Raw genomic sequence first — 16,180 nt, forward strand, 5'->3', positions numbered from 1 at the left:
GACATAGACAATTCTTCGAACTCTTCTAGAGAAAGCTGGGTGAGACCCTATTATCACAGTCATCTGAACACCAATAAGCACAAGATTGAAAAAATTAAAAATAATTTTTAAAAAAGATAAAATAGGATAAAACTGCAATTAAAGAAACCATTTCATATAAAATGGACATTGGCAATTAATAAGTACCTATATTTTATTTGCCTGAATTAGATGGGACATTACTTAAAAGTAGATGGTCCAATCATGGATTAAGCAGAATGAGATGCTTGTTAGTATACGCTCAGAGGTGACATGGTTAGTCCATCAAGTTAACGAACTCTGTACCTTCTCCTATGAATGGGAGGTCTCCTGACAACATCCCCAAGAGCTCGCATTGAACTGAAAATGAATGGTGAAGAGGTCAGTGTTGCAGATGAAACAAAATGGGATACAAATGCATGAAACATACAGACACCACACTGGGGAGAGAGACACTGCTCAAAGAGAAATGGCACAGGGAAGAGAATGAAGGAATGTGGAATGAGAAAAACATCAGGACAAAAAGGGACTGACAATTTCTGTGGAGGGCTACTTTGCTCCTCCCCTTGCTCCAAGGAGTTAATCAGATGGCAAAAGTTATGAAGTTTATTAAATCATTAAAGAATCAGAAAAAAATTACTACTCAAAGTTTTAAAGGGGGTTTTCTTAACACTTTAAAATTCAGGTTATACTACATGCAGGTAACACTATAAGAATTAGTCAAACTGATTAAAATCTCACTGTCATTCCATTATCTTCAGAGGTATTAGGACAATGGTCCTAGATAAGCCTCAGCAATAAATTCAAACAGGAGATCCCATGACATTATGCAGGATGAAAATAAGTAGAGTTCTAGTCTCAGTTCAGTACTAGACTGACTGTAAGACTTCATGTTTGTTTCTTAATTCAAAGCTGACATGAAACTACTGCCTCCAATATTTTATCATTCATAAGTTTCATTAATGTGGTAAGAATAAACGTTCCCATTTACTAAACACTCACTATATGACAATCACATTTCACTGTATTATTAAAAATAATAATGAAGGTATTTTACAGATGAGAAAATTAAAGCTTAGAGGGGTCAGGTGACTTGCCCAAGGTCATTTACATGGTAAATTAGGGAGCTGGGGTCTGAACACAGATTTTCCTGATTCCAAAGCCTATGTTCTTTCTTCTATACTATGGGGTCTCCTAAATTCTTTTACCAACAATAACACAAATCAGAAGCTTCTCAAAAGCAAGCACACACTGAGACACTAAACAAACTGCCTCCCATCTCACCTCCGGTGGTTCATTTCTGCATCGCTGGCTGCATTTTTCCCAGGCCCCCAGCTGTGCCTCCGGAAGGGGGAAAGAGAGCGCATGGAGCTCCTCAGGACAGAGCAGTTTGCAGGCACTTCAGTGATACTGTCCATCTCCTCCTCCTCCACGTCGCCTGGGTCAGCAGGCTCACTCTCACTTTCTCGACCCTCAGCTCCCATCCCATGGCTGTAGAATCCATCAAGGCTTTGCCGATCTCTTGACCTGTTTGGCTTTAAAATCTGGGAGAGAGACACATCACTGCCATGAGAAGAATGTTGGTCCAGTGAAGCCGTGTCATCGGTGGATGAACTGGATCCGGTGATATCACAGGTCAACTGCTCTTCCTCCGGCTGTAATGGAGAGAAAGCACATATGGTTGAAGCCAGCAGGGCCAATCAGATAGCCTCAGTTACTCTAGATCAAGCTAATGGCTTCTCAGTGGGTTCCAGGCAGGCAAGATCATGATTGGCCTCAGAGACTTGTTTTTTTAATAGGATGATCACAGTTGGATTCAAATCTCCCCGGACTCTAGAAAAGAAACAGTCTAGATCTATCCTCTTTCTGTTTGTTTTTGAGACAGAGTCTCACTCTGTTGCCCAGGCTGGAGTACAGTGGCTCCATCTCAGCTCACCACAACCTCTGCCTCCCGGATTCAAGAGATTATCCTGCTTCAGCCTCCCAAGTAGCTGGAATTACAGGCATGCACCACCACACCTGGGTAATTTTTGTAGTTTTAGTAGAGACAGGGTTTCACCATGCTGGCCAGGCTGGTCTCTAACTCCTGACTTCAAGTTATCCACCCACCTCAGCCTCCCTCTGGGATTACAGGTGTGAGCCATCCCACCTGGCCTAGGTCTATCCTCTTTATACCTTTTACTAGAGGTACTAGACTAGAAGTACATCATTTTTTCTTTCTTTTCTTTTTTTTTCCAATTTGAGACAGGGTCTCACTGTGTCACTCAGGCTGGAGTGCAATGGTGAAATCATGGCTTACTGCAGCCTTGACCTCCTGGACGCAAGCGATCCTCCCACCTCAGCCTCCTGAGTAGCTGGAACTAGAAGCAAGTGCCAGCATGTTCAGCTAATTTTTTGTGTGTATTTCTTTTAGACACAGGGTTTCACCATGTTGCCCAGGATGGTCTTGAACTCCTGGGATCAAGCAATCCTCTTGCCTTGGCTTCCCAAAGTGCTGGGATAAAGGTTTGAGCCACTGTGACCATCCCATTTTTTTTCTTTCTTTAAGAGGAAAAAGATCAAATTTATGTTAGTTCTTTCAGTCAATATCACCAACTGCAATGAAGGGAATCCATTTGTCTCTGGGTTTTTTTGTATATGAAAACTAAATTCATAATGTGTTAGATTTAATTTTTTTTTTACAAGCTTTAACTGAAAACAAAGCAGTCTGCTTGGCTACAATAATAATGTGCTGAAATTAACATTCCAAAAGCAAGTCTGTGGTTGTTTTTAGTGGTCTTCTGAAAAATGTGGAATAGCTTATGACCCCACCTAAAGTTTGCCACAAATGCATAAGTACTTTTACAAATATCTAAATGGATGAAAGCTATACATTTTTCTCATTTCACTGAGAACTGGCTGAGTGTTATGAGGCCAAATCATACATTAAATAATCACTCCTGGCAATGAGGTCTTTGATAAAGTGATGACGCTCTTTCCTGGCTAACCTCTGCCTAACAGGTTCTGTGTAACTTTGTTCTAGTAGCCTGACATTTTCTACTTGTCGAAACATACCAGTGGCCAGGCGGGGTGGCTCACGCCTGTAATCCCAGCTACTGGGGAGACTGAGACAGGAAAATCTTTTGAACCCGAAAGGGAGCAAGGGAGGGAGATACCAGAACACAGAATTTGATGGGTGAGGGAAAGATGAGCTTCATGGTACCCAAAAGACCAAAAGAAGTGTCTAAGAGATGCTTGATCATACTTAAGATGTGGGCACTGTCTTAATAGCTATTTTGCACTCTTATGGGATGGGGGCAGGGAACAGGGAAGGGCATTTTGTAATTCTTTTTCCCTTTTTCACAATATTTTCCTAATTAGTCTACTCAATGTTTTAATTAAGGGTAAAAAAATTTACAGTTCTTCAAGAAAGAGAAAAAAATTATGAAAATCTTTCGGCTTTGGAATAGAAAACAAGCTCTATACTATAAGGAGACTCTTTTTAAAGGTTTGACGTAATAGTTCAAAAGCACACCACCTTCTAAAAGCACCCTTTCTACCTTTTGGGCTTGATCTCACAAGCTAATAAGAAGGCTTTCTTTTTCCAGTTCTGTGGAATCCAGTTTCCTAGATTGTTTTTTAAGTAATGTATGAGATGTGAATGAGAGAGAAGATGCATGGGGATCACCAGACAGGTCAAACTGAGGCCCAGATTTTCCAATGGACTCAGGCATGAGCAGCAGAGTCAAGATTTGAACCCAGGCTGATTTCAACTCAAACTGCCCTATTCTGGTATCTCAATCATCTTTTTAAAATCCTGTAAGAACAAGACATCAAAGTCAGTATCAGAGAAGTCCCTTCACTGGGTCACTCTGTAAAATAAAACTACGGTTCACCAAGTAAATTCTAAATTGTGGTAGGTATTATTTTAAAATGAAACAACTGAGTATGCTTTTAAAGTGAGTGAGGGACTCGGGGGCTTCCTAAAGGGGTCCTATTCACGGAGCAACTCTCCATGGACAAGGACAATGTAAATGGTCTCATGAATGTCTCGGCTTTCTCACTGTACTGGGTTGAATAGTGTCCTCCTCAGATACATGTCCTTCTCAGAATGTGACCTTATTTGGAAAGAGGGTCTTTGCAGATATAATTAGTTAAGATGAGGTTATACTGGAGTAGGGTGGATCCAAAATGTCCCCAGATCCCATATGAATGGTGTCCTTGCAAGAGGAGAAGAGACACAAAAAGACACACAGGAGAGAATACCACGTGAAGACAGAGGAAGAGATTAGAGTGCAGCATCTACAACCCAAGGAACACCAAGGACTGTGAACAAGCACCAGAGACTAGGAGAGAGGCCATTTTCTCTCAGAGCCTACAGAAGGAAAGCAGCCCCACTGACACAGTGATTAGGATCCCCAGCCTTCAGAACTGGGACCAAGTACATTCGTGTTGTTTACAGCCACCCTGCTTCCAGTAATTTGTTACAGCAGCCCTAGGAAGCTAATATACTCACCCTTAGCTGCCTAAATGTCTAATTCTCAAAATAATATCAAGGGACAAACAGAATGAACATCAATAAAGCAAAATGTGTAAAAAGCCTGCTCTAAAACACACAAGAAAGGCTTCAAAGAAAACAAAAATTTTGAGTTAAAGTTTCCATTTATTAATTTGTCATATAGCCTTCTTAAAAGTTAGCTTTTCTCAGTTTGGAAATAACTCACAGACAGTTGTATAGGTGCTTCTTCACTGGCATCTAATCTTGGAAGGATTTTGCCTTGGAAAAAAAGGTCTGCTGGCCGGGCGTGGTGGCTCAAGCTTGTAATCCCAGCACTTTGGGAGGCCGAGACGGGCGGATCACAAGGTCAGGAGATCGAGACCATTCTGGCTAACACGGTGAAACCCCATCTCTACTAAAAAAAAAAAAAATACAAAAAACTAGCCGGACGAGGTGGCGGGTGCCTGTAGTCCCAGCTACTCGGGAGGCTGAGGCAGGAGAATGGCATGAACCCGGGAGGCGGAGCTTGCAGTGAGCTGAAATCCGGCCACTGCACTCCAGCCTGGGTGACAGAGCGAGACTCTGTCTCAAAAAAAAAAAAAAAAAAAAAAAAAGAAAAGAAAAAAAGAAAAAAAAGGTCTGCTATCTCTCTGGCACTTTACCAATCTGAAGTTTATAAAGCAACCATCTACCCTTTTGAGACTCATTAAAATAAGGTGGGAAAATCTTTGGTGGCCTATTTATACATATTTTAAAAACAAAGAGCTCTGTCTAGAATATATTCTCAACACAAAGCCTTTCTTCCTAATACGTGCTTTTAACTCTGATCTCACTGAAACTACATGATTTCTACAGTCTCGTGCATCTGGTAAGAATAAAGTTCACACAGAATAATATTCTTATACTCAGTATTTTTACTGCACTATGCAGCTCTTACTATGAATTGGTGGTTATTACTTGAAAAAGGAAAACAAAACATCACTGGTGAAAATGTAAAATGGTACAACCACTTGGGAAAAGATCTGTTTCATAGCAAATTAAACCTATACCTACCATATAATCTAACAATTCGAATCCTAGGTATTTACTCAAGAGAAATGATATTATTTAGATTCCATTTATACGAAGTTCTGAAACAGAGAAAACTAATCTGTGGTGGGAAAACAAGACAGCTGTTGCCTTGAGAGGGTGTGAATGGAGACTGACTGAGAAAAGACATGAGGCAATTCCAAAGCAATGCTTATAGTCTGTATCCTGCTGCAGGCTGGGTACAAAGGTGAATGAAGGCTTCTATCAAAAGTCACCGATGGGTGCTCACTTTGATAGCACATATACTAAATTGGGACGATGCACAGAAGATTAGCATGGCCTCTGTGCAAGGATGATGCACACATTCGTGAAGCGGTCATTAAATTTTTTTTAAAAGTCACTGACTGGTACCCTCAAGATTGTACATTTCACTGTATGTAAATTTTACCAAAAAACCCAATCAGCCTATAGACAAATATTGAATTCTAAGTGTTCAGAGGTGAAGTATATTGATATCTGAACACTTAGAATTTAGGCAAACTGGGTGGACAGAAGGATGGACAGATATATAGTTACATAACAGAGCAAATACAATTAAAAGTTAATTGTAGGATCTAAGTAGTGGGTATATGGGTGTTCACTGTACAATTCTCCAAATGTTCTATATGCTTCAATATTTTCTTAATAAAATGTTGGGGAAAATGCCTGACTGGCTTTCTCAGCCAGAGTTACATTATACAGGTATGGACACATAAGTGCATACAGAGGTATAAACATTATATACATAGAACTACAAAAACTGCTGCATACTTTATATCTTATTACTATACTTGAAGAAATCATGCTTAATACTGCCAATATACTAGTCCTTTAATCTCCATTTATTCCCAAATATTTATTATTATTATTTATAATAATACACAAGGCACTCTACATGGACCTTGGAAAAGAACAGCTCACATTTTAAACACCTAACACATGCCAACCATTTAATCCATTTATGTTCAATATTTTAAGAAAAGTACCTGATTACAAGCATTACCACTGGCTCACAGTTTTAAATTTGTAATAATTTCAGCACTTGTGCATTAGGCAATTGTAGTTTTCTTTCTTTTTTTTTTTTGAGATGGGAGTATCACTCTGTTGCCCAGGCTGGAGTACAGTGGCACGATCTCAGCTCACTGCAACCTCTACCTCCCAGGTTCAAGCAATTCTTCTGCCTTAGCCTCCCGAGTAGCTGGGATTACAGGTGCCTGCCACCACGCCCAGCTAATTTTTGTATTTTTGGTAGAGATGGGGTTTCGCCACGTTGGCCAGGCTGGTCTCGAACTCCTGACCGCCAGTGATCCGCCTGCCTTGGCCTCTCAAAGTGCTGGGATTACAGGCATAAGCTACCACGCCCAGCTGCAATTGTAGTTTTCTTAATTAGGATTCTGTAAATACATTTACTTTTATTTATTTTTAAGACAGTGTCTCCCTCTGTTGCCCAGGCTGGAGTGCAGTTGCACAATCACAGCTCATTGCAGCATTGAACTTTAAGGTCCAAGTGATCCTCTCGCCTCTGTCTCCCAAGTAGCTGGGACTACAGACATGTGCCACCATGCCTGGCTAATTTTTAAATTTTTTAGTAGAGACAGGTTCTCACTATGTTGCCCAGGCTGGTCTCAATCTCCTGGACTCAAGCAGTCCTTTCACTTCAGCCTCCCAAAGTGTTGGGATTACAAGTGTGAACCAGTGTGCCTGGCTTACATTTACTTTTATCTCAAAAAGGTTTTTTGGGTTTTTTTAAAGTAATTTTTTTGGCTTGGGGATCAAGGACCTGAGAAAAACTACAACACATGAAAGAAGGATGTTCCCTTTAGGTTTTGTATCTTACATAAGTCATTTTGATTTTTTTAAAATCAATTGTAGATACATCTTCTAACTAACCTGGGGAAAAAAAAATACATGGAAGGGCTTTGATTTACCTCTCTTTGGGAAGAGAGGCAGCAACTATTAATATTTCCTGTAGACTTTAATTACCCTTTTGGATAGTAGAGTGGCCTAGATCATTATATTTTATAATCGTACTTTCTCTCTTAGCTAGTGCCAAAAAGAATCCTAGGATTTCTTTTCACTTTAGAAACAAAATCTAAATTTTATGCTGTTGATTAAAGATCTTAGGAACTCACACGTATTCATGAGAATAAACATGAAGCTCATAACACTCACTAAAGAGTCATTTACCAGGAGGTATACTGAATGGAAAGACAGGGTTAAGGTGAAAAGGTCACAGCAAACATTACGGGCTGTTAAAGACCTCTGTGAGGCCAGAGTCACACAAATGGCTGAAGGAAGTGACGTCATGTACCACTCATGGTTCACAGAAAAAGATGTTGCAATCTCTTGCCTACAGATTATTTTTTAGAGAAGGAGAAGAGGGTTAGAACCTGGGAACAAACTGCAATACATTTTGATATTTTGCATAGCACTCTCTGTGGATTACCCCTGAGGACGACTTTTAAGGAAGCAGCTGATGGCCTATCTGCCAGTGCCACACTTTTATTTAATCACTGGCTATTAGAGCAGGTTTGGAGAGGTTGAGAATAAAACAAAAAATGAATGGATTTTAGAGTCAGGCCTAGATGCAAACCTCAAGCTGGCTGCTCACCTACTAAATAATTTTGGATACATTTCTTTACCCATCAGTGCCTCTATTTCCTTAAGAGCATAAAACCACCTACTCGTCAGGGTTGATGGGCAACAAACTGAGATCAAATATTTTAAAAATTTAGTTCAGTACCTACTGTACAGTAAGTATCCTGTCAATATTAGTTTATCTCTCTCCTTTTTGTAAGTCAGCCCTTGGTTTCATTAATGCTAGAGCAAACGTTTATTGCAAAACCTCCCCTGGTCACAGGCTACTTTGGTAGAGCAAAAACACTAAGAGAAAAATCCTCCCCATCTCTTCTCAGGCCATTTAGACATTCTCGAGCACACATGAAGAGGTGAAAGTGAACCTGCCATTTCTGGTTTTCCCTAAGCAGTCTGGTATAAAATGTAGGTGTTATTTACTTATTTATTTTTGAGAGGGTCTTGCTCTGTCGCCCAGTCTGGAATGCAGTGGCGCCATCACGGCTCACTGCAGCCTTAACCTCCTGGACTTAAGTGATCCTCCCACCTCAGCCTCCTGAATAGCTGGGACCACAGGTGTGCATCACCATGTCCGGCTAACTTTTGTATTTTTTGTAGAGACAAGTCCCATTATGTTGGCTCAGGCTGATCTCAAACTCCTTGACTCAAGTGATCCTCCTGCCTTAGCCTCCCCAAATACTAAGATCCACCATGCCTGGCCTCCTTCAACTTTAAAAAATTATGTCTGTCTAGTATTCTTGGGGGGGGGGGGAAAAAAAAAACTCCGAAATCTAGCACAGGTCATTTATATGAGCAATTTCATGAATGGTTCTGGGAAACTAAGAAGGAGAAATATAGAAAATTCTAATTATCCTTAGCTAGGAAAACCATTCAGTTAAGTGACCAGAAGTAACTCTGAGTCTGCAGAGATGGTAATATTCAGGTACAAGCTGTCATGCACCTAGGAGGTTGCAAGCAAGTATTTCTTAATTAAGACACTTCAATTTTTTAAAAAAACTTTTTACATTAAAATTTTCAAACATATATAAATGTTTAACAAATATCTGTATATCCATGACCTAGTTTCAGTGATTATCAATGATCCCATTTTAAAGCTGGAACTTAGAGATACTATCTAATCTGTTTATCTCAGTATGTTTTTAGCGACACATATCTTCAGAATGGTATTCCCTTGCGGGGAATAGAATTCCTTACAATTAAAACCTCAAAGTCACAGTGGAAATTACCTAAACTCTGATATTATAAAATAAAATAAAATAAAATAAAATAAAATAAAATACAAAATAAAGTAAAACTATTGATTTCTCTTTTCCTAAGTAAAAAGAGAAAGGCAGATCTTCTAAATGTGGAGGTTTTACTTCATAGAATTTTTTGTCAAGTCACTATGAGTAACAGTGATAGAAATCTTTAAGGCTGCATCCTATTAAATAAGTCTTTCCAAGGAACTTGGGAAGACAATGTACTCAAGATAAAAATGCTGTGTAGAAGTTACAAGAATAGGCCAGGTGTGGTGGCTCATTTTGGCCTTAGGGAAGGCCAAAAATGAAAGGAAGGTACACAGGGTACATTCACAGAGGCATTGATATGCTCCTGATTCCCAAATCTTTAGGTCTCTATTCTTGTAACTTCTCTTTTTTTATTTTATTTTATTTTATTTTATTTTTATTTTTGAGACAGAGTTTCACTCCTGTTGCCCAGGTTGGAGTGCAGTGGTGCAATCTCGGCTCGCTTCAGCCTCCACCTCCTGGGTTCAAGCAATCCTCCTGCCTCAGCCTCCCAAGTAGCTGAGATTACAGGCACACGCCACCATGCCCAGCTAATTTTTTTTATATGTTTAGTAGAGAAGCGTTTTCACCATTTCCAGACTGGTCTTGAACTCCTGACCTCAAGTGATCCACCATGGCCTCCCAAAGTGCTGGGATTACATGCATGAGCCACCACACCTGGCCTATTCTTGTAACTTCTACACAGCATCATTGACCATCTTGGACAACTTAATCACCCACTAACACAATTGCCCTCACCACTTCTCCGAGCTCATTATAAAACTAGAAGGAACGGCCTTGGTAGATGCAACAGTGTTTCTGCCTCTTCACCTCCTTACCATTAAGAAAACCACTTGTGGCATATAATTGAGTAGTATTTGCCATCTCTGTTGTGGGAAAGCCCTCTATTCTTCGCAGAGGAACAAAACAGAACTTGCTGCAACTAGAAACAAACATAAGCAAAAGAAAGCAAACTGCCCCCATTCCCCACCTCCCTTAGACAGTCTCAAATTATATGCAAACGTGAGCTGATTCATGTGGAAGGGCTCCATCGCAGAGATCTAGAAAGTTCCAATTAAGCAGGCTAGATGAGGATAAGTGATATGACCACACTCAACAGGAAGCTTCAGGCCTAAACACATTAACCAGAAATGACTCTACAGCTGGTTTATACATATGACATCATATAGTCTGAGCTGTGGTCCTTGCTGCCCACTGAGAAGTGTTTACTGTCATCTGACTTAATTCTAAAGGAACTTCCATTTCTTTTGACTCCTATATGAGCTTCAAAATCTGCATTTAACTAGCCACAATTTCACATTAAATCACTTTGGCCAATGCTTTTTTCTTTCCCTTTTTTTTTTTGTTTTTGGAGACAGAGTCTCGTTCTGCCGCCCAGGTTGGAGTTCAGTGGCACAAACTTGACTTACTGCAACCTCTGCCTCCTGGGTTCAAGTGAGCACCTCCAACTAATTTTTATATTTTTAGTAGAGACGGGGTTTCACCATGTTGGCCAGGCTGGTCTCGAACTCCTGACCTCAAGGGGTCCACCCACCTCAGCCTCCCAAAGTGTTGGGATTACAGGCATGAGCCACCATGCCCAGCCCAATGCCTTTTTCTAAACCCTGGTAATCTGGCGTTTCCTTCTCCAAGAGAACATTTACACACCTCTCAGAGTGAGTGAGGCCCTACAAGGCTAGCTGGATCACAACTTACTAGCAGGAGTTACATATTTAGGGAAACAACATGTCTTGGGAAGACAATGAGCACAAGAGGGAAAAAAGTGGAAAAGAGTTTGGGAAGCCCAAATAGTAACACGAAAGCCATGGGACAAAAATGAAAGGAAGGTTTACACAATACCTTTGGGAAGATGATGCTGTCCATATCATCACTGGGTGAGTGAAAGAGGTCAGAATCACTCCCAGATTCTCTTTTAAGTGCACCTTGTTTTGAGGTACACTCTCTGCCCAGTCCAACATCCAGGAAGTTCTCACACTCTGAAAAAGAGAATTTATTCACCAATATTGAAAATAAAACAAAAAGAAACACTTCCTTTTCACCCCAGCAACCAGTCTTTTAAATCTCTCTCTCACTCTTTTCTTTTCCTTCCCTCCTTGTTTCTTTTTTTCGATATCAAGAAGCTATAAAGGACACAGTCTAATTAGTAGTTCTGCTACTCCAATTCTAGGCTGATATAGCTCCTACAGGACAATCATGCGTCTACCATGTTTATATTAGGTACAGAAAGATAAAAGGATGATTTAGAAGCATATTCTACTTCTATTTAGATACCTGAACGGTAATGTTTTCCTCGTAGTAGTTAGGGAATTTTTTTTCTTTTGTCTTCAAAATCCAAAGTCTTTTACTAGCAACTATGTGATGCAGTTTGTTTTAAACTTATAGGTTCTGCTGAGTAATAACAGAAATATAATTTAACTTTTCTTACTATAAATAGCTCTTAAATTGGGGGCATAATGTGCCAAAGTGGAAAAATATATCATTTAGAATCTGTTTTCAGTTCAATAACTAGAACAGGGACCCTGGCAAGCCAGAGGGAGGGGTCTGTGACAGAAATACTACCTTGGTACATGGAGGGAGCCTAAAAACTTAGTAGCTTGAAATAAATAAGATACTCTTTCTTATTAACTTTGCTTTTTTGTTTTGTGTTGTTTATTTTGAGATAGGTTTTCATTCTGTTGCCCAGCCTGTAGTGCAGTGGCATGATCTCAGCTCACTTCAACCTCCACCTCCTGGGCTCAAGCAATCCTCACACCTTACCCTCCCAAGTAGCTGGGACTGCAGGCACATGCCACCAAGCCCAGTTTATTTTTTGTAAAGATGGGTTTTGGCATGTTGCCCAGGCTATTAACTTTGTAAACAAAAGTGACATGTGACTGGGTACTATACGGTTAAAGGGATTTGTAGATGGTGAAACCAAGAACCCAAGTCCATTACTGAGTGGATATGAGCTTCCTTCAAGAAGTTTTTGCAACCTCCGCCTCCCGGGTTCAAGCGATTCTCCTGCTTCAGCCTCTTGAGTAGCTGGGACTACAGGCATATGCCACCATGCCTGGCTAATTTTTTCTTTTTGTATTTTTAGTAGAAATGAGGTTTCACCGTGTTAGCCAGGATGGTCTCCATCTCCTGACTTTGTGATCCACCTGCCTCAGCCTCCCAAAGTGCTGGGATTACAGGCATGAGTCACTGGGCCTGGCCCTAAGAAGTTTTAAAGATAAAAGTTATGGCCAGGCATGGTGGCTCAAGCCTGTAATCCCAGCGCTTTGGGAGGCTGAGGCAGGAGGAGCACCTGAGGCCAGGAGTTTGAGAACAGCCTGGCCAACATGGTGAAACCCCATCTCTACTAAAAATACAAAAAATTAGCCAGGCTTGGTGGCAGGTGCCTACAATCCCAGCTACTTGGGAGGCTGAGGCAGGAGAATTGCTTGAAGCTGGGAGGCGGAGGCTGCAGTGAGCCAAGATCGCGCCACTGCACTCCAGCCTAGGGGATAGAGAGCGACTTCATTTCAGGAAAAAAAAAAAAGATAAAAGTCATGCATCTCTGTTTTTGTAAGCAAGTTAATGTGTTATTTGGACAACCAGGTAGGCATGCTTTATTAAATCTGTAGGTGACACTAAGTGATGAGGGACAGGGCAGGAAACCTGGCTATCTAGGAGTTAAAGAGAACTCTACTTGGAGGTTTTGGGGGAAGCAAATTCAAGAGGAACTGACAGTACAAGGTGATGACAAAACCAAAGAAACACTAATAGTTTTAGTCTCTATTAGTAAATAGTACACTGGCATCCAAAACGGGAACAGTCCTGTCACTATGTGCCATCCAGACCACACCTTCGGGATTGTACTTGTTCCTAAATAACATCTAAAGTAGAACACTGATAAACAAAAATGTGTACGTAGTAACGGGGTCACGACAGTCAAAACATTTGAGATACATTCAGCTTACTGAGGAGCTTGAAGAAAATGTGCCTAAAGACGGTCACAGATTCCCTCTGTGCTGTTCCAGGGGCAAAACAAAGACCAGTGAGTGTGAGCTACAGAGCTTCACTAAAACGGGGCTTCTTGGCAATAGGTTGGGTGCCCCATAAAGTAGTGACTATCACTTTACCAGAAGGGTTTTGGAACAGAGAATGACTATGTCAAGATATTACAGAAAAGGTATCTGCACAGAGAGGGAAGTGAGGGCTGGACTAGATAACTTCCAGTGTCTCCTTCGATTATTAGATTCTATGCTTAGATAATTATGTTGTCTCTGTGTGTTGAAACTGGGAAGAAATAGCTGTTCTAATGAACAATTAATTAGTGATAATCACTGAATTATCTGCCCTGGTAGCTTAGAGCAAGGGTCAAGGATGCACTGCATTGCTACAGGTCATAAATCGCTTGTCAATCAAATGATTTTTTTCTACTAGTTAAGCATCTGGCTAAATACTGGGGAGTATCCAAATAAAAAGAAATGTTTAATGTTGTGGGGGAGGCAGTTTACTGTCTTGTGGCAGAAATAAACATATTAGAAGACAATTTCAACGAAGAATTATACAAAAAAATGCCATAGGAAGTGAGACAGGGCTCATGGATGAATCTGAAAATCTTTCAGTTAAAAAAAATCACCTTAGTCTGTTTCAGTCTTGGTTCAAACTATTTCGGAGAGTGTTAGTTCAATGGGAACAGCCCTGCCTTTAGCCGACTGGAAACTATGGGTATTCTGGAGAATTTTTTTCACATTTCCTAGAGTATGTAGTAACCTAAGAGGAGCTAGTGGGTGTGATCTACTCCTTCTCCTTTCCCTGCCTGAAAAAATAAAAAAAACGCCTTTCCGTGACTGAGGGAAAATAGGGGGGCTGGCCAAGAAAAGAAAGGGCTGTCACAGCAACTACACTGAGCTGCTCGCTGTCCAGCTGGCCCTCTAACAGACCACGTCCAAATTCCAGACTGGAAAACAAACTAGCTCATGATATTCGAATGGAAAATTCACAGGGAAGATCCAGATTCAGCCCTGGTAGGAATACCTCACCCAGAAAATAAATTCAAGCCAGCACTACAAGGGGTAACAAACCAAGTTTGGGATGAGAGTCTGCTCTGTGAGATAAAGCTGATTGTTGAGGAGGGGAAGAGAGAAAAGTACAGAAAGAAGGACCAAGATGGAGAGAGAGGGACCATAAACCATTATAACCCCCCTGTGTCATGGGGCGGGGGGAGGTGGGGGGAATCCCTAAAGGCAGAGCTAATCCACACCCTGTGTCACATGTATTGCTAAGTTTTCAAAATTAATAAAATCTTTTCTTTCCTTCTATATGTTCCCTTCCTACTGAATAAAGGGGAGCAGCATATCTAAGTGTAAACAAGAGTAAAGATCTCTGCTTTTCGAGTTAGACTCATCAGGCTTAAATCTAGGTCTGACTACTTAATAGAAGAAAAATTCCAGGCAAGAAGTAATTTCACCCCTCTCAGTTGCCATTTCCATAACAGTGACAAGAGATGATCGTACTTCCCTAAAGGAGTCACAGTGACAGGAATAATTTATACATAGAGTAACCAGAACTCTGGTTTCCACCACATAGCAGGTGTGTGATGTATGTGTCTAATGAAGTTAAGGCTTCATTAACATTTAATGTATGATTCAGTAAGTATCCAGATGACAGTACCTTAAAGATGGGCACAGGCAGGGCCAGTCCCATTTTATGACCCATATGTAAATTTGTCTATAATTTTTGTGTACTGAGCTATTAGCTTTTTAGAATACAAACTTTTTAAAAGGTGTTATCTAGTCATTTGGGTTTAAAACGACATAAATGCCAACAAACTGTTATTGGGGAAGGGCAGGAAAACACACTGCTGACATCCTGTGGGCTCTGTTATGTCATACTAATCATAATTCTATCTTGTAATTTGTCCATTACTAAAGAGTATACAAAGTGATTTTAAAAGACGGTAGTATCTTGGCTAGGCGCGGTGGCTCATGCCTATAATCTCAGAACTTTGGGCGGACGAGGCGGAGGGATCACGAGGTCAGGAGATTGAGACCATCCTGGCTAACACAGTGAAACCCCGTCTCTACTAAAAATACAAAAAAATTAGCTGGGTGTGGTGGTGGGCACTTGTAGTCCCAGCTACTTGGGAGGCTAAGGCAAGAGAATGGTGTGAACCCGGGAGGCGGAGCTTGCAGTGGGCCGAGACCATGCCACTGCACTCCAGCCTGGGCAACAGAGCGAGACTCTGTCTCAAAAAAAAAAAAAAAAACCTGTTATTTATTTATTTATTTATTTGAGACGGAGTCTTGCTCTGTCGCCCAGGCTGGATCTTGGCTCACTGCAACCTCCGCCTCCTGGGTTCAAGTGACTCTTCTGCCTCAGCCTCCTGAGTAGCTGGGGCTACAGGCGTGTGCCGCCACACCCGGCTAATTTTTGTATTTTTAGTAGAGACAGGGGTTTCACCATATTGGCCAGGCTGGTCTCGAACTCCTGATCTTGTGATCTGCCTGCCTCAGCCTCCCCAAGTGTTGGGATTACAGGCATGAGCCACCTCGCCCGGCCAAAAGACAGTATCTTATTTGGTCTAATGCTATTGCTGTCTTGAGGAAGTGTTTATGAAGTAAAATAGAGAAACCTGCAAAACAAGGTACCTAGGATTCACAAAAACACTATGCCTAAAATCAAAATCTCAGGTCTGAAGCTGAGTGGCATAATTCTGATCTGCAACTTTGTTAAATTGAGATTTTAAAATAATTACTTTAAAAAGACT

General features: G+C 40.9%; 1 protein-coding gene and 1 non-coding gene across 5 annotated transcripts in view; one reads left to right on the forward strand and one right to left on the reverse strand.

Moving 5' to 3' along the window:
- Positions 1-16,180, reverse strand: part of AKAP13 (A-kinase anchoring protein 13) — a 356,454-nt gene that overhangs the window by 88,922 nt on the left and 251,352 nt on the right. For 2 of the 4 annotated variants that reach the window (XM_025390974.1, XM_025390972.1), the window contains exons 10-12: positions 11,284-11,420; positions 1,303-1,673; positions 325-378 (exon numbers count right to left, since the gene is read on the reverse strand). In XM_025390974.1, the coding sequence (XP_025246759.1) occupies positions 325-378; positions 1,303-1,673; positions 11,284-11,420 (562 nt within the window). The remainder of the gene's footprint in view (positions 1-324; positions 379-1,302; positions 1,674-11,283; positions 11,421-16,180) is intronic. The other 2 variants (XM_025390973.1, XM_025390975.1) reach the window with 1 other exon arrangement.
- LOC112629500 lies at positions 5,806-5,911 on the forward strand. The gene has a single exon (XR_003120612.1). It is a non-coding gene; the product is annotated as a U6 spliceosomal RNA (small nuclear RNA).

Source organism: Theropithecus gelada, chromosome 7b, assembly GCF_003255815.1.
Source record: "Theropithecus gelada isolate Dixy chromosome 7b, Tgel_1.0, whole genome shotgun sequence".
Classification (NCBI taxonomy): domain Eukaryota; kingdom Metazoa; phylum Chordata; class Mammalia; order Primates; family Cercopithecidae; genus Theropithecus; species Theropithecus gelada.